Source organism: Chelon labrosus (genome assembly GCF_963514085.1).
Source record: "Chelon labrosus genome assembly, chromosome: 2".
NCBI classification, from domain to species: Eukaryota; Metazoa; Chordata; class Actinopteri; order Mugiliformes; family Mugilidae; genus Chelon; species Chelon labrosus.
In genome coordinates, this window is record NC_140338.1 from 22,604,179 (window position 1) to 22,623,304 (window position 19,126).

Consider the following 19,126-nt stretch of genomic DNA (forward strand, 5'->3'; position numbering starts at 1 on the left):
AAACTGCTGGCTTTTTATTTATGTTTATGTTTTTGTGCGCACCCATTTTTCTTCCCTGTGACAAGATGGACCCTTGGGCTATGCAGGCATCGCCATCTGTCTACAGACTACCACTACTTTATTTTTTAAGATGACCCACTTACTCACAATCAATGCAGAATGGACCTTTGGGCAACAACCCACTCAGTGAACACTGCTGCTGTATAAAGTCGGCCATAAGATAATTAAGAATTATTGCCGCAGGCTTGTTATCATTTAGTAAATCCTTTTCCCTGCTGGCTGCTGTATTTGTGAAGGTCTGCTCTGCCAAACTGTTAAACCTGTTAATGGACCTCGAGTGGAACCAGAGGGCCTGTTGAAAATATCAGGCCTATTAACCGTATTGTCATTTGTCAGCCATTCAGAAGCAGTATTTGGTCATGGCTCATTTAAAAACAGGACAAGTACTCACCAAGTTTGCAATGATATAGTGGTATCCCTTCACATGCCTGCCTATTGTGATCACCTGATGGGGAAAGAGAACAAGATGTGTCAGGATTAAACTTGGACACATTTATCAGCCTGTTATTGTCCACTGTGGACAATTATTTCCAGGTCTGCTTGTTATGATCTAAGAAGAATTACCATTGTAGTTTATGATAATTAAAATAGGTTTTATATGGTTATAAGGCAATAAGAGCACTGCATAGGTAGGGAGGCGGTTGTAAATGGCATCATAGAATATAATGTACAGGACGGCTCTTCAGCACTTTTTTAGAAGATGTTTTTAGAAGCTTTTATGTGGATATTATTACTTACTATACTGTTAGTGGGACATTAATAAGAAGACTGAAATCAACCTGTTCCATAATGTCTTTGACTTTGTCTTGTTCGCAGTCCAGGACAATGCGCCGTTGCTTACGGATCTCTAGGTCCTAAAAAACACACATAAACATAGTACTCAGCATCAAAGTGTTCAATACTGTGTGGGCCTACTGAGGGAAATGTAGGCCCGAGGGGGTAGGTGTATGTATCAACATAGACCTCCCAAAAATGACAGAAGCTAGAAATTGGAAAAAACATTCACTTCGTTGCTCGCTGCACAGTTCATACAGTATCGTAATGAAAACCTAAACAGAAACTGACATATACAACGTTCTAATATCTTGGGGCTTTTTGGAAAATACGTTGTAAGCTGTCACTAATTATATTACTGTATTTTTATTCAACGCAACTCTGATTTGTTTCGATGATATACAAATACAAAGACTACATTTTCTAGTGATAAATCCAGAAACTTGAATTAATAATGGCATGCACAAAAGAGAGTGGCTGTACTGTATGCAACAGAACGGTCGTCATGACTGAACTTTGAAATTTGTGGTAGTGAATGAGATTCACCACCTTTTTGCCCATAATGCCTGCTGTGTAAAAATAGACTCATCGTACCTGAAATAGCGAGCGGTACGCTTCATCCTTTCTCTCGTCTTTCAGGTTTCCAACATTTATCGCTGTGACGACCCATTTTTTCTCTGCTGCAGTATCCAGTATCATCTGAAGGGTAGAAAGACCTACAAACAGACAAATACTCAGATGACATGGTAAGAGCTATGAAAATACTCATTTAGTTTTTGCAGTGTGGAGGGGTATAAGAGGACAGTTAAGATAAATCAGAAATATTCCACCTTTCAATGCATAACAGGTTAAGTTCGACATAATTTCAGTGTGAAAATCGCATTTCCCAGTCCAAACCAAACTCTTTCTGATTCCTTATGAATTTTGTTTGGATTCAGCTTTCAACATGTGAAATTTTCAAAATGAAAAGAGAACAGTGTTGCAGAATCCCAGTCACATCATTGCACCAGCCGCTGATGGTGGAAAAACAGATTCCTCCGCATTTCCTCTTGCCAGAAAGTTCTGTGTGTGTGGAGGAAAGGCTTGCTGTCCACACTGTCTACGTCTTATTTCTTAAGCGCCATCTTGGGCTTTATACAAACAGACGGTAACTTACAACATGTGTGAAGGAGGACAACAAAGGAAACAGAAACCATAAATGTACCTAATCTGCATTTCATAGGGTGGATGCCACCAGGAATATTTCATGAATTGCTCAATACTGAGATGTTAAATTTGAGATATTCAGTGGTTCTGTATTTGCAGCAAGTTTCTGTGTCTGATAGTGTATTCTAATTTGTAAATTCAGTGCTTGTTTTTGCATTTGAACTTACGCATACTTGTATGTCCTATATTTTCTTTACAGCGTTGTTGTTGCATATTACATAGTATAGTTAAATGTATAAGAATTCACTGATTAGGAGACAGTACGCCACCGTACAATGTCACAATATTGTTCTATTTCAAAAGTCTCCCAACAGTCTCCAATCCGTTGACCCCCAAGGTTTTCCATTCACTGCGCTTTTCTATCTCAGAGCTACTCAAGGCATTTCTCATTCACCTATTCACACACATACACTCACATACATATCATTTAATATATCACCAACAACTCGCTCTACCATGTCAGGGTTCCCACTCCTAACCTGAAATTATTTTCCAGGACTTTTCCAGGACATTTTCAGCTGCTACAGAGACAAGTTATCATGTCATACACTAATACATTCCCCTGTCCCGCTCAATGATACTAGCAACACTGGCACTTTTCAACTTACGGTAGTCCCGAGTTTTGTCTCTAGGAGCGGGATCTGAAAAGTCGCTAAAGCCAGAAATTCTGTGCTAAAGCTAGCGACAAAATCAAATTTGATTTGCTGGTAGTGTCACGTGGGGCGCTGCGCTGTGCCTTATGTTGCCCAGAAGACATGCATGCGCATGACTTTTAACCCATTTGCATTCGCTCAGAAGGCAGGGGGAGGATAAATAATTTTCCAGGATAATTTAATAATTTCCAGGACGTTTGACCTTTTTTCTCATTTTCCATATGTTTTCCATGACTGGAAAATTGGTCAATCATTTTCCAGGTTTTCCAGGTTTTCCAGGACCCGTGGGAACCCTGCATGTGAGTCACAGCTACCCATGAGGCCCACGTGTTTTCTGCATTTGATCTCGTTATATTGACCTTTTCTTCTATATTTTATGTTGTGTTTTTGTACTGTGTACTTTGTAGCTTGTGTCTGTACTGCATATTATCTGTATTTTACAGTCTTTCCTGTATTCACACCCCTTGTTTTATCGTAATTATTTACACTGCTGCTCAAAATGAATGGATATTGTGTTTGAAATGAAACAACAGCAGTGTCTATGCCATAACGAACGTGAATCTTACCTCTATCACTGTCGTACAGATAGGCAAACCTTTCCCATTTGTAGTACTCCACCAGTGAAACTAGCGGCCCCTTGATGTCCGGCCTCATTTGGAGAACAAACTGATTCATTCCTTCCGCTGGGAAAGAAGGTGTGATGAAGGAGACATGTAGTGTTTCACAAAACGATGTGATGGTGTTGACCGACTTCTTGTCATAGAAGCCAAAAATGGCGTAGACGCCTCGAGAGAACTGGGAGCAAACTAGGAGAAGGAGACAAAGAAAGATCTTAATAAGACATTTCAAGGAACAGACAAACAGAGAACACAGGACGTATGTGTAATACTGGGATAAAGTTAAAATAACATTTAACTGTTAAGCCAGTTACATATCTGATAATCCATATTACAGTTTAAAGTCAATATATTTACACTATACAGTATGTGTCTGCACTGTGGTGAAAATCTGCATATTGATGCAGGAGGTTCTTCAATCACAAGGGGCTTTTAACAAGTGGCACATCCAGAAGATACAATACCATATTTTATTATGACAATTATTATAAGTATAATAACCCCCAGTCAGCAACACACTGAAAATACCAGTTAATGTAAAGAAGAGCAATAAGTGCCGTTGTAATAGTCTACTAAATTGGAGACACTGCACAGCAAAAAAAAAAAAAAAAAAAAAAAAAATAGTATTTGATAAAAATTGTAATAACATGTAAAATAGGACAAGTATACTTACAGCAGTTAGTAACAGCAAAGCTGTTGGCTACCTCCAGGTTATCTATATGCGGAGTCAGTCTGAAATCTGTCATCCCAAATTGAAACATTCCAACTCTGAATGCACTATACTCCTGATCTGCACCCCTCGGGAACAGACCACCTATGAAAAACACACAGACAGAAAGAGTGGATGGAGGTCAGACAAAAACAGGAAAATAAGAAGAGAAACAGCACATCTATGAACCTCAAAAGCAATACTACATAGATAGATAGATAGATAGATAGATAGATGGATAGATAGATAGATAGAGAGTTTACTGCACACCCAGTACACAGTCCATGGTAAGGAGCCAAGGATCTGTGAATGTACCAATATTGCAGGATGGTAGTAATGTTTCTGCAGTACAAGCACTTGCTGCAACTACTGAGATACTATAGTTGTCAGTTACAGTCATTCAAACAATATACCACACCGTACGGAAGACTTTCAAACATCCAACAGTTATAGATGGTCTAGTTCAAATATAGCAGCATCCCCGGGTGCATAAAGGCCAGAGGAAATAAACAAAACACAAGTATTTAGTGTCAAAACACGTCAAAACAAAGGACATACACCTCTTTAGTTTTGACAAGTGTTTATTTCCACTGGCTGTTACACACGCGTGGCCTTGAGCTTTTTTCGTGTACAGGTCAACAGAAGCTCTGGGCCTATTTGTTAAGATTAGCGAGGCGAGGTTATGATTAGATTAAGAGATTTCATATAAAGGATCAGTTCTGGTGCTGGTGCTTTGTGAGTCTGACACAGTGCAGATTTGCAAACCAGAAAAACACCTCAGTTTTTCAAACCTGCAACTTATCTCTTATTTTGCTAACTACATATATGCGGAAAGAACATTTGTCTTTGTCTTGTGACATTGTTAGTAGTAGCACTATAGAAATTTAAACTGAGCATTAATAGTTGTCCGTAAAAGACAATAAAGAATCATGATCATGTCAAATATTTCAGTACCTTCTTGTCAATCATATTTCGTTGGGCTACTCATGACATTGTCTATGTGTGTTAGAAGTGGTGAAAATTATATGTTTCACAGGTAAATTTGGCAAGCACACATATCGAGCCCAGATGTACAGTACACAGAAACCTTTTAGAGAGTATCCTGAGTGATTTTGAATTTTACGGTGCCGTATTTCTGCTTTTTAAAAAGACAGAATTTCAAATTTGTTTCATCATGTATCTTTAATTTGTGGAGATGTCGAGGCAGAGCTGAACTGTGAGCCAGCACTGGGAAACTTGACACAGAGAAATCCAGAGACCTGCATATACGGAATCAAACGGAATTAAACGCCAAAGAATAAAAATGAGTTTTAAGAAGGGATTTAAAAACAGACAGTGTCTGGTAGTGTGCAGGAGCAAGCTGAGAAAGAACGATCCCCTTGTCCTTCAGCCTTGTTCTAGGGACAACCAGGAGACAGTCTGCAGACCTGAGTGACCTTAATGGGACGTGTGGTTGTAGGAGATCAGAGAGATATGTAGGAGCCAGACCATTAAATGATTCATAAGCCAACACTAAAATCTTCAAGTCAATCCTAAAAAGTACTGGGAGCCAGTGAAGGGAGGCCAGGATTGGGGAGATATGCCCTCATCTGGGTGTTTTTTTTGTTAAAAGATGAGCTGCAGCATTTTCTTTCCAACCTTGGGAAACATGTGCCCATGTCCCACAGGGGTACAGAAATGTCTCCTAGCAGCTCTTAAGGCTAGCTACACATGCTCTATCCTGGCCCGTTGCTGGTAATTGGCTCAGTCTCTGGACGAACTCAACAGTGAAAAGAGATAAGGCAGGTCATAGGCACCGTAGTGACTGTTAGACCTTCACTTCCTGTCTGAGAACTATAAACACAATACACTGCCCAGGACCCTAACAACTCACTATAGACAGTTTTAAATATTACTAAACAAATCAACCACTGTCTCTGACAAGCTGATTTCAATACTTCCAACACCAACGAAAAGAAACAGGATAATTACCCAACAACTTACTGTCCAAATAAACACATATCAAATTTAGCTTTCTAAGTCAGTTCCCACAAGAACTTCTGTGTTATACTCATTTGAACAAATTATTTCAATATTTCAATAATATTAGTAACCTGGTCTCAAGGGGCCATCTTCTCAAACAATCTTTTTCATATAAATGTATTCCAATATTTAATTTAATAACTCTATTATTCTTTTCTACATATAGAAATGTTGTGTTGCCCCACTCCTTTCTGACAGCTAGAAAAGCTTATGTATTGTAGACTAGTTTTCTCCAGAGTTTAAATTATAACTACTGAAGTCATTCTTTTGAAACCACTTTGACAGTACAACAGTACTTTTACTGTCTTACGGATACATTCATCGATAAGGTATTTCCATCATTTGATCAGTTACAAACAAAACCTACATAGCTACATCGTACACATTTTTCAAATATGTACGATGTAGCTATGGAACCATGTCACCAGCATCACATATTTTGCATTGAACCGTTGATTAAGATCCTCTGATTGCTATTCTGGGAGTTACTGAACCTTAACATTATACGAAACAGATCAGAGCAGAATATGGTATATTTTGTCAGTTTGCTGGCACAAAATAATGAAAACTGCATGGACACATTCAAATCTGATGAACACGTATTTACTGAGGAACAGCGTTCTTACTTTCTAAAACCTCACCCCTTTCCCTTTTCTCACTGATTTGGGATTTGTGGTTGTTTGTGTTTGGTTAATTGCTGATTCTAAATTGGCCGTAGACGTGCATGTGAGTGTGAATGGTTGTCTATCTTAGTTAGCCCTGTGATAGACTGGTGACTAGTCCAAATGACACAGGCTCCAGCCCCCCTTCCAACCCAGAGGATAAGAGGTAACTGACAATGAATGAATAAATTAATAATGAATGAATTTAATCTTGCAAGATGGTAACATTAAACATAAAAGTCGTCTCCTGAGAATAACCAAATAGCTCTTGCCGTTGATTTTCTTCAACCATTTTAAAAATATATGCATCTGTCACTTATAAGTTACTGAAGTAACTGACAATGATCGAAATTGAGGTCTCCCAAAGTTTTTCCACCAGCAATAGGTAATATATTTTTCTCTGAGCTGAAAGCTAACGGTAGATGCTCAACAAACCTGCTCTCTTTCTGTCAGATGCGTTCATTGTTTTATTTTTTTAGGCTACACTTCATCTAATAACTTTATGTAGAGAGATTATAGCGACATATCCTCACGCAAAAGTCATGTTGTGTAATATGATGATATCTAGTATGACCAAAAAAACATTGTTCTGTGACGTCAGGCTGCAGCACATTTCATAGTAGGAGGTATGAAATTTCAGACCTCCCAGTTTTCTGGAACACAGCATAACGCGTATGTCTTGTTGTTTTACTTTTTCCAAACGATCAAGGTAACGGTAATGGAACATTAATGTCAGACTTGGTTCAGTGCAGGGAAAAGTGTTGAGCAGTGTGTAAAATATTAATGTCATACTGCAGCATGGATCCAGACATAACGTTAGTCTAGATGTGGTAACAAAGTTAAATGTTGAGCTGGAGAACACTTATAGTTAATATTGCTAAATGCTGTTCAGGACGTATCCACAGGAACACTCGGTTTACCATCCAATTCTTCTCCGATCACTTCAAAATATGCATTGGAGAAGAAGAAAACAAATATATTCAGTAAATTCAGCCTAAGCAGAACTGTAGCACTTGCGGTGTAGATGTCAGAATTAGGTCATTTTTTTCTTTGCCCTAATTGGAGAGGCTGAGACTGGGCCATGTAGGCAAGTATGGCAGTGAAGCAGGATTATTGGCTGCTGTGACTGACAACTCTGAACATGCTCCTTGAGCTTTTGTCATCAGAAACAAGGCCACTATTATATTAGTCAGGACATCACATGATCTCCTACTCAGTAATGACTATAGAGGACTCTACATTTGAAGCTACTTAAGTAGGCAACACAGCAATGTAACTGACCACAGAGTACCCATGTCTCCTAGAAAGTAGCAGTCATTTTACAATTTCAGGTCACAATGTGGGGCAAAATGTTTTTGATTATCATTTTCTACAGTGCAGGGTCAAGAATCTGTGTTTTCATTGCTAGTGTTGCCAGATAATTGCTGATTGAATTTTATGTTGCAGGCAAAAATAAATAAATAAAGAAATCTGGTTGCTGAACCACTGTTCTTTTTTTTATTTGACAGATACCATGGACGAAGTTGAAGACTCGCCCAATCTCTTTGGTAAGTTTACGCCTTTAGAAATCATTCGTTGTCATTTAGCCTTCAAGAATTCTTTTTACAAACCAAGAAGAAAGAAATTTATCATCTCTACCCCCTTTATAATTTAATGATCGTCCGTGATGTGTTCAAAGAAGCAGTCTATGGTGAATACATGGCGAAGAGCAGGAAACCGCTGAAGGTGTTGTAGTAATTAATGTCGTCGTAGAGAGCCCTGTTGGCGTAAAGTTGCACGAACACGCTGTCTCCACGCTCCAGCAGCAGCACCGCCCCGTTGGTTGCGCTGTCATGGACATCTTGTCCCTCCGAGTCCCAGGTAGACACCACCCTCAGGCTGTTCATCATCAGTGACGTCACTGAGTTAGAATTACCGGTGTTGTTGTTGTATATGGTGTAGCTGAAGTAGTACATGCCTCGCACCATGGCGGTGAAGATGCCGGTGGCTGGATTGTAGCCGCTGCCGATGTTGGAGAGGATTCTCTGATACTTCAGTGCTGTGTCATGGTCTAACGGACCCACCGGGTTTCCTAATGCGACGGTGAAGGCTGCCCTTATTGGCATTGTAGACGTGGTGCGAGCGAGTGTCTTCAGCTTCTCGTCCTGAGCCTTGTTAGTCTGCCAGAGCTCCTCAGCCTGCTGTTTGTAGGTGAGCAGGTTGGCTTCCACGGTGGCCATCTTCTGCATCATGTCACTGAGTCTTTGCTCAAGTGTGATTTGCGTCTGTGCCGTGGCTGACAGCTTCTCCTTCATGCCTGCCACCTCGGTGAGCAGGGTGCAGGTGTTGGGTTGACAGACTGACAGGTCGGCCTCCGTCTCCGGGTAGCTGCTATTCCCAGCACAGTAGCTGCTGGAAACCAGCAACAGCAGGAGGAAGATACGCTCCATCTCTAACAAAACCTGGATGATGTGTGTGGTCCACAAAGCACACACAACCTTATATATATACTTCTAGCACCTGGTGTTGTGCAACCTTCACGCTGTCGTGGAAAACAGGGCATTGTTTCAGGTGATAACACAAGAATGCTTTGTTGAATGGAGGATTGGCCAGTATAGTCTCAAAGATAATAGTATCACACTATCAACAATAGCGAGACTTTTAAAATATTGTGCAACTATAAGAAGGGAGAGGACATATGATAAGATTGTGTAGGCTAGGCTGCAGTCCGTGTCAAGACTTAAATTAATTTGAGAACAGAAACAGTAGAGTGGGGAGTTTTCAAAGTTTGATTTTAAGTTTAGTTTTTATCTTGGTGTTGCTTATTACCATATAAGGGAACAAACTGACATTATCTTCCGGTCTTTATCTATGTTTTGGTGTTTACCCAAGTCACAGCTTCAAAAAATTAAAATAAATACTTTCTACCAGATTTAAAACTGCAAATTTAACTTGGAAGAGTAGACCAATTTCATGATAGTAGATATTCACAGCCTTCGACTCTTTCGGCTCTTTCAGACTCTGGATAAAGTGGTGATGGAGATGAGCACCTGCGATGAGCCGCGTCCACCCAATGGCCCGTCTCCGATAGAAACAGCATCAGGTAAGCTCTGGACGGGCCTCAGTTCCTGCAGTGTCTCCTGTTTCTTGATGCTTAGAGTATTTCTCAAAATGTTGATCATCAATGATATGATTTAGTTTTTAAAACCGCCTGCATTTCTCTCCATCTGATCAATGAAGCCCATCTTAAGAAATGAATGGTTGGGGTTTAACATTTTAAAACAAAAGTCAGCAGGTCACTGTTGGTCGGTGTAAATCTGAATGCCTTGAAAGTAAGACGGGTATTATGTTTGGATCCGTTCTTTGACCTTAACTGAATTATAAATGCATGCTGAATCAAGCCGATTCAGCATTATTTGTGCCTGCAAAAACACCAAGTATCGCTGCAGCCAACCTCGTAGATAGCTTGCACGAGGTGGCACACTGGTTTGACGGTTCCTGGGTAGCAGTGAATATTAAAAAAAAATGTCTCTATGTACTTATTGGTTAGAAAACTCCCAGTCACAAACACTTTTAAGATAACGATAAAACTACTACTTCACATTGCATAACATTTTGGTCTCACACACCAAACCCAAGGGATTTCCTCATAGTAACATTTCAGTGTTGACAATTTTATTAAACTGTCATTTAAGGGTTTCCATTTGGCTCCATTGATTTAAAAAAAAAAAGTACACAACACATGAATGCATCAGAAGATGCAGAAGTAGATGTTCGATAAACCCCATGTTTAAATTCAGCCTGGGCTCACTGCACACACAGGTTGTAATTTACCGTAGTGACCTGTTGCTAAGCACCTCTTATGACCTTCGTTTGTTTCCAACCTCGTCCGTGTGTTTGCCTCCTAAACAGCGAGTATGGCTTTGCTGAGAAGGTGGTAGAAGGGATCTCCCTGTCCATCAACTCCGTTGTCATCAGGATCAGTGCCAAGGCCTTTAACGCCTCCTTCGAGCTCTCCCAGCTGCAGGTCTACAGCGTCAACACCAGCTGGAGCATCAGTGACCTGAGATTCACTCGCATCCAAGACCCTCAGAGGGGAGAGGTTGGTATCAGTTGCTTTACAAAGTAAACGCGTGGTGTCGTGTTTGCTAAATTTATTATTTTTTTTGTTTGGTCTAGATCCTGACATTCAAAGAGATCAGCTGAAAGATGATCCGCATAGAGGCTGATGCCATCCAGAGCGCCGAGCACGAGATGTTGAGCGCCCCCATCCGCCTCATCACCAACCAGTCCAAGATCAGAGTCACTCTCAAGAGACAGGTTAGACACACACACACATCGTTTGAGTAGAATCAGACATTCAACCAGACTGCTCTAAGCAACAGTCTGAACAATAATCCCTCTGTGTTGCCTGTAAGGCTGCAGGGACAGCTAGTGTTTATGTCAACAGAAATGATAAGCATTGTCTTAGAGATTTAATATAAAGCGAGAGCGCAAAAAAAGGCTTTCGAGTGTGTTGTATGAAAGTAATTTGTCTAATTTTTGTTCTCGCAGTTAGAAAATGTCCTTGCAAGTGTTGCCTTACTTCACTGAAAGCTGTCAAACAACCTCCTCCCGTGCATATTGAACTGTTTACTACAACCGCTCTACCTTTAACAGATTAAGGACTGTAACGTGGTGGCCTCCAAGCTCATTCTGGTCCTGGATGACCTGCTGTGGGTGCTGACCGACTCCCAGCTCAACGCTATGGTGCAGTACGCCAAGTCTCTCAGCGAGGCTATGGAGAAGTCTGCACAGCAGAGGAAGAGCATGGCCACAGAAGACCAGGTATATACAGCAACTTTTCTTCCATATATATAGAAGTTGAATGTCACATTTTCTCCACCTCTTCTGCACTGCAGTCTTCAGGGAGGCTGTTACAGAGACGGGGGCCATGTTAATTAAACTACTCTGACTGGGTATAATTAAATGGCCACTACTAGAGGACCTGTGGGTTCAGGTAGTTTCATATAATAAGTGAGTAGGAATAAATTAACTGATACTTGGAGCTATTCTTCTCCTCCATCTTCTGTGCTGTGTTGTTTTTGCACACTTTTACAATTTTGGGCAAGGCTTTCAGTCTTGGTCTCATTCTACTCAAACATATATTTCCGCATGGATTTTGGAGACTGGATATACTTTATCAGCCATGTTTAGCCCGGATGTGGATTACTGTCAAAAAAGGCTTGCCTCTCTGCTCCATAATCCAGACAGATGAAGGCACTGTGGACTATTTCAGGAGCTCATGAGACTCAAGAGAACAGATGCTGATTGTGATGCCAATGGCCAGGGAGTCAGTGTTGTCTTTAGGCAGTTGGTTTCTGCACATATAGACCTATAAGACTAAACCACATACATTTCCATTAATGTTACTCTGTAAGTGGGAGTAAACAACATTTAGCAGTGGATAGGTTCTAACCTGCTGACGAGCTGGGGTCTGTGTGAGGATTAAATGTTCTCCCTGAGTCTGCTGTGTTTCCTCTCACATAAACATGCATAATAGGTGATCCTGAACTGGCCGTAGGTGTGATGTGAGCATAATGACAGAATATAGTTAAAAAGAAAATGCAGCCTCAGCTCTAAACTCTTTTCACTGGACACTGTGAAAGGTGATTAACCGACTCCCAAGGAGGCATATACAAGGAAGGAGCCCCACTCGGACCTATCATCAGCAGAATAAACTCCGTCACATAGAACATTGCCAAGCGCCTCACCACATTCAAAACTCTCTGGACTTTGTTAACAAGGTCAGGAACTTCAAACTGGATCCAGACAAACCCATCATATCCCATGACGTTAGCTCATTGTTCATGTGCACTCACACTACAGAGGCCACAAAAGTAGTAAGGGAAAGACAACTAAAGGATGACACCTTAGCAGCCGACAGAACCAGCCTCACCCCAGACTAAGGCTGAGCAATATGGACTAAAAATCTCTCGATTTATTATATACTGTATATCTCGATATTTTTTTCCAGGCCATTTCAAATCAAAGCCAAAAAATGAAAGCAGACACCCCTATTAACAGACTGTTGCACATTTATATGAAAATTTCTATAAAAATACATTTTTGGCATATAGCAATGACACTCCTTGATGGCAGCAGCCATCCCCAGCAGAATGCAGCCTGACACAGACACACACACAAAAACGGTTTAGGAACAACTCAAAAAAAGGCCTCCACTAACAACATTCTGTTGCCAGACACCAAAGGACACCCTCAGAAGGTCCATGTCCATTCTCTGATGAGTCACAACTGTTTTGGAGGCACAAGGGAGACCTACAGCAATGATTTAATAATCAATTTTGCAAATAATGATTTTTGCTTTAAGCCATTTACCAAGAGTTGAAAGTGATGGTATTAAGTGCTGTGAATCAGAAACAGCAGTGAAACTAAGACTACACTGCATGGAAAATAAGACCGTGTGACGGTGCATACATTCTGGCAAGTGACACATGTGACATAAACATATTATTATATTTATAATGATGCACGACAGTGAAGATACAGTCTGTAGAGTTTAACAGAGGCTCAGAGTCTGCAAAGTAGTTAACGCACTTGAATTCAATTTGTCCTGTTACATTTAAATTGTGTATTAAAATGCTGTCTAGCATTAGCAGGGAAACCTACCTACCAGGCTACTATGATGGCTGGAGCCACTGCAAATGTTATTAGAGATGCACAACGTGTCTGAAAGCCTACGGCGGCTGCAAAGCTCGCCGGAAATACATTCATCCCCTCTCCTCTCCTAGTGAAGGTATTTTCAGGCGGCATAATCCAGATGAAATCATCCTCAAAATCTATGTCATGCAAGAAAAATACTAAAAACAAACTGACTAGACAAAGTTGTCATTTTAAAATTAGGAGGAGGAGTTAAGGAGTCAAATGGCTTGTGGTTACACGTGTATACCTTCTACATCCCTGTTTAGAAATTTCAATCTGGTCTCCAAAATCCAGGCCTCCATACCAGCTGGTCATGCAACCCAACACACTGATGAAATCTGCCAAACATTATGAAATGCTTTCCTTTGGAGGCACAAAATAATCGAAACAAGACACGTTTGCAAATGTCCAGGACTTAAAGCTTGAATGACGTCTGTGGCTGCATGTGTGACAGCAGTAAGTTTGTAAAAATCAGTCAATTCAAATTTATCCCGACTCCCATAGGATACCATTCATTTATACAATATTTTTTGTCAGAAGATTTGGGCTGAATAGTTCCCTGTTTAATGCATGGCCTGTACAGTGAGTGAAAGAGGAGGGGCTGTTTGAGAAAAGCACTGCCGCTCAAAGAGACGTGTCTAATCCCTGTTATATTGTTAATGAGCAAATAAGAAACCATTTCATTTTCAAGTTGTCAGACGACTTAACCAGAATTCACTGACTATTCTATTCACTGGGTGAAACCAGCAAAAAGGAGACAGCGTGTACAGAGCTCTGCCATCACACAGGGCAGAGATTTAAGAGAGCAAATGACCAAAAGTGAGAGAAGTTATTATTCTGTGGCCTACTTGGATCACAGCAAACACGGTCAATGCCTACATTTACTGAGTGCAGAATGATTTTTATTCGCCCAAATTAAATTATTGCTTGCTTGAGCATGTATTCTTTTAAAATTATATCTTTTGCAAAATGAAAAAAAAAAAAAGAAGAAGCCCCACTGCACGATCAGGAATATGGCACACATTGAATGCCATAACACACATATACACACAAGCGCACATTTACCACACTTTGCAGCGCTAGAAGTAAAATGCTTGCACATAAGCACAAAATCAAAAAATCAACATATTCCCCCAATTAGAACACTGCAGCAGCAGCAGCAGTTAAATCTGGAGGCCTCTCGTTACTGACAGCAAAATAAGGACCAGAGGCCCACAGGGAGACGCCGGGGACCGATGAATGGGAAGAAGGAGAACAGCTTACCTGATAATACTTTAAACACATGGATGAATTGGATAGGTAAAGGAGAAAACGACGGGGAAAGGTAGAAATGAAAGAAAAAAAAAAACTCACCAATCTGGACGCTCGGGGATCCGCACAACGCCTCGCGCCATAAGAGTGCCACCACAAACAGCATCTTCATGGTCGTAATGTTCGGGCTTCTCACACGACGCCACAGCAGCCTAGTCAGGTTGCGATGCCTACCAAAACATCACCTCCATCAAACGCGGTGCAGGCTCATGGCGTCATTCCAGGTCTGCCCGAGGAGCGTCCAGAGCTCTGCGGATGCTCTGTCCTGTATCTTGAGATGCGCGCGCCGCTGCTGCCGCTGGACTGGAAGGCGCGCGCCTTGGAAGCACGGGAATACCGAGGAGGCACGAGAGAGCGACGAGATTAGCCGACACTTGAACGCGAAGCAGCGTTTATGAGATTAAAATAAGACTACAGGGAAATGACAGTCCAGTAACTCAAACACAAAACAATATATTCTTATACAGTGACTAATATCACTCGATATCACACAGACTGCTTCTTTATCTGTTTACTCTCCACAGTGACACATATGCTAATACGTAAGAATTATACAGTTGTATGCTAATGTTTTTAAATTTATAAAATGGCGTCTATTTTACATAATCCTTATCATTTTAGGGTGGTTTTTAAAAAAACATGGTTGTAATTACCTTATTTTTTCAAATATATATATATATATATATATATATATATATATATATGTATAATGCATGGTTATTTTTAGGTGTGCTTTAGTATTTGTTCACATACCAACCTACTGAACGTCAGTGTTTTAAAAGTTTACCGAATTTTACAATTTCTAGAGACCGAACACACTTGGTCTCTAGAAATTGTATACATTTTAAAATCCTTATTATTCCATCGGACTGTGTACAGTATAGGCTTTTATGTTGCTAAACAACCGCATGCAAATCCACCATATAGTCCACATATAGTTGGACAGTGTGTACAAAAGTGAACTGACATTTTGGTCATTCTCTTTCATTTTGGTCATGCTCAGTCATTTAGTTTGACTTGTATCACAGCAGATTAGGTCTTGGACAGCTAGAGTAGAGCTGAGAATAAGTGGACCTGTACACGACAGAATGTTTAATTTATTATACAGACTATTTTGTTTTCTATAGAATTTTAGCACATGTGAATAGTCTCTCATCATTTTTAGTTTTACTGGCTGCATCAGCCATTCAATCAATTATATTTTCAAATGTAAAATACTATTTTGAAGCATGGCGTGGCTGAATACTTGATGATACTCATTATTTACTGAGAGATGTGGATTTATATTTCCCAGTAGAGCCAACTAATCAATTGTATCATTATCAATCATTTTACATTAAGTGTTAATAAATTGCATCAAGCCATTACTTTCTATTTTGCATTAGTCCAGAGTTGTAACTGAACTTTGACTGAGAGCCCCTGAGACTAATAGTTAAAGAGAGAGCAACTGGTACATCCACTCCTCTTGTTGCTGCACTGTGAGCTATCCTGCTATACAAGTGGTGATGGGTTTCCAGATGACTGCCTTATGATAGTGTGATATGCCCCTCTTCTGGAGTCAAAACACTGTTTTATAGGTTTAATTTCATCCATTATCATTTATTACTTGCTGGGAGTTGCACCCTGCTACTTCTGCTACTTTTCCTCATGCTGCTGTTTTGCCTGGAGCTGTCTTTGTCTCTCATCTGCTTCGCTGACACCGGTCTGTTTGTCCCATGTCTGTGGCAAGACTCTCTTTTGTGTTTGTCTAATGTTGTGGTTAGCTTGGTGCATTGACTGAATAATTGCTGGCTTTGATAACTGGTTCTGAGTTTTGATATTTGAGCTGTAGTTTTGTATTTGTGTCATTAATCGTTTAAGAATACTATACATATTATATCATAGCAATTGTAATTGGTGTCTGTTCTGTTATTCCTGATTATTGTTTATTGTGTCAGCCTATTGTGTTATTATCTTTGTTCCAGGAGATCACTGGGAAATGCAGTTCCAGTCCGCTGGGCTTCCATGCTTTCCTTCTGCTGCTGCAAAATCCTAGCAGGTAATGACATCAGTCTAGTTATTAAACGTTTGCTGTTGTCAGAGGCAAATGATACACATTGTGCTGTCTTTGATGCTTTTAAAAGTGCATGTTTTGACAGGCAGTTGATTGCCTTACTCTCAACTCTGGACCCTGGATGCCAGATCACAGGTTTGCTCATAGAAAGTTGGAGAGAAACTAAAGGAAGCAATACAATCAAAATAAGGTGGTAAAATCTCTACAAATGTTCAAACAGATAATTACACAACATAAATCTGAACCAAATTCAGCAATGGCAACATCTCTGTTGTATCAAAAGCAGCCTGTGTGTTAGGCACAATATAAAACAAAGTCTGCATCACGCAAACACAACATCATTCGATCCAGGAAGTGTGTCATTGATGAGCTACCTTGCTGAACACCGTTATGAGAACCCAAATGAAATCATTTCCACAGCATTTACAGTTGCCTCAGAACAATAAAATGCAACAATAAAGACAATTTGACTCAACAATAGTGTGTACAGATAATGCAACTGAAGGAATGTGAGTGCAGGAGTGGCTGGTTACTTAAGCGTCCTATCTATGTGATTGTGTTTTTACTTCCTGTTAAAGTTAAGCAAGCAAATTATCTCTGTCTGTAGCAAAAAGGGCCAGTGGGTGGTAACAGTGCTCTTCTAATGCCCTCACACAAAATTATGCAAATAACCCAGTGCAAGATTGTTTTTATCTAAATTAAACCTGATCAGTTTGAATTAAATGACATTTTACAGCCATGAGATAACACTCCACGTCTCCACATTATTTACAGTCTCAGGGCCATGGAGGGATAAAGGCAACATTGTGTGTATTAGGTCTGGTAAATATCTCAGTTCCATCTTGCCACTTTATCTTCACTGTGTGCACTTTATCATCCTCGACAGGAAACCTTAGTTAGAAAGTCAAAGAGGCCACTTATATCTTGAAACCTAAGCATCGTTGGGAACAGTTTGTGGGTTCACATTTGGTTGGCTGGACGACCGTTTGCGTTGCATTTGAAGTTTTTAAAGGAACTGTCGCCTCCATTTGTCCCAACATATGGCAGAGAAAGTGAACTTGGTGCAACTTGTGCTTATATGAGTCAGAAGCCGTGTGAGTATGAACGGGTCATTGCGTTGGATTCTTCCCACAAGGCCTGAATGCTTTACCATATCCCAACAGAATGGTGTGTGGAGGATTGAAAGTCCATTAACATGCCTCTGCACTTCACAACCAAACTTGTCAAGTCCAAACTACAAAGTATGGAAGTCTGAAGTTCGCATACTTGATAAACAGCAATTATCACAAAGGAGAAAATCACAGACAGGAAGTAAAGCAAGACGAAAAACACCAGGGAATAAACGTTCAAAATGAAACAGGAAACACAAACAATCACAGAGGAGAGAAAAGGGGAAACAAAACTAGAAAAAATAAAGAAAATCCAGAACTCAGTAACAGAGTGATGACAGAACCGCCTGAGGCCACTGATAAAAATAGACATATCGAGTGATTTGATCATTTAAGTGTGAGCTGCTCTCATCCTAATGCACCTGAAAGTCATAGCCCATCTTTTGTCTTGAATAATACTTCCTCATCAGGTACATCATACCTTTACAACATTTTACCTTGTTTGCTCATCTGGGTACACACAGACACAGGCACACCAGCGTAATGCGACTAACTGCTGTACTATTCAGGTACGCTACACAGGATGCAAGTGCACTCCCATGTCCCACTCCAAAGGACCCCTAAGCTGCCCTGCGTGCCTGTGTGAATTTTCATATTCTTGTATGGGTCCCACAACTCAGTCAGTCAGTCAGTCATTCTAGGACATATTTTCCCAGTTAACCATATGCTGTAAGCTGTTTGTTTAAAATTCAGAGGCCATAGAGCAGCATGTAGACGATTGAATCCAGCAGAGTTTCAAGATGTTTAATGCATTAGTAACAACAATTCATTAAGTATTATTGTTGTACTAATGTATTAATTGCGAGGCACAGTATGTATACCCCCCTAAAGGTCTGATTCTAAACTCATCCCTGCTCGAAGAGATGTTTTATCCACCGTTAACAGCCTCTATGATATGACAAAAGACTGTAGCACCAGGGTCAAGTCACTATCCAGGGCAAGTCCATCCTCAGGGAGCTCACTGTGGATAATGGCAACTGGGATACTCCACTGCCCCAGGAGATGGAGGAGTTGTGAATTTTATGATCCCTCAATCACCAGAACATAGACATTTCACCTTCAGAAGCAGTGAACAGAGAGTTGTGTGTCTTCTCTGATGCAGCAACTAAAGCCAATGGACCAGTAGCTTACTTGAAGGTAACTGATCCAGACAGGAACTGTCAGGTTGGCTTTGTCATGGCCAAGGCCCTACACAAACTATTCACTATG

At 40.4% G+C, this 19,126-nt stretch overlaps 1 protein-coding gene across 1 annotated transcript in view; it reads right to left on the reverse strand.

Moving 5' to 3' along the window:
* Positions 1 to 15,166, reverse strand: part of LOC311498661 (glutamate receptor 2-like) — a gene marked incomplete at its 3' end in the record, with an annotated part of 29,083 nt that extends 13,917 nt beyond the window's left edge. Inside the window, exons 1-6 of the mRNA XM_084559343.1 lie at positions 14,738 to 15,166; positions 3,984 to 4,124; positions 3,260 to 3,499; positions 1,429 to 1,550; positions 840 to 914; positions 452 to 505 (exon numbers count right to left, since the gene is read on the reverse strand). Of these exons, the coding sequence (XP_084415469.1) occupies positions 452 to 505; positions 840 to 914; positions 1,429 to 1,550; positions 3,260 to 3,499; positions 3,984 to 4,124; positions 14,738 to 14,807 (702 nt within the window). The 5' untranslated portion in view covers positions 14,808 to 15,166. The remainder of the gene's footprint in view (positions 1 to 451; positions 506 to 839; positions 915 to 1,428; positions 1,551 to 3,259; positions 3,500 to 3,983; positions 4,125 to 14,737) is intronic.
* Between the last annotated feature and the right edge of the window lie 3,960 nt (positions 15,167 to 19,126).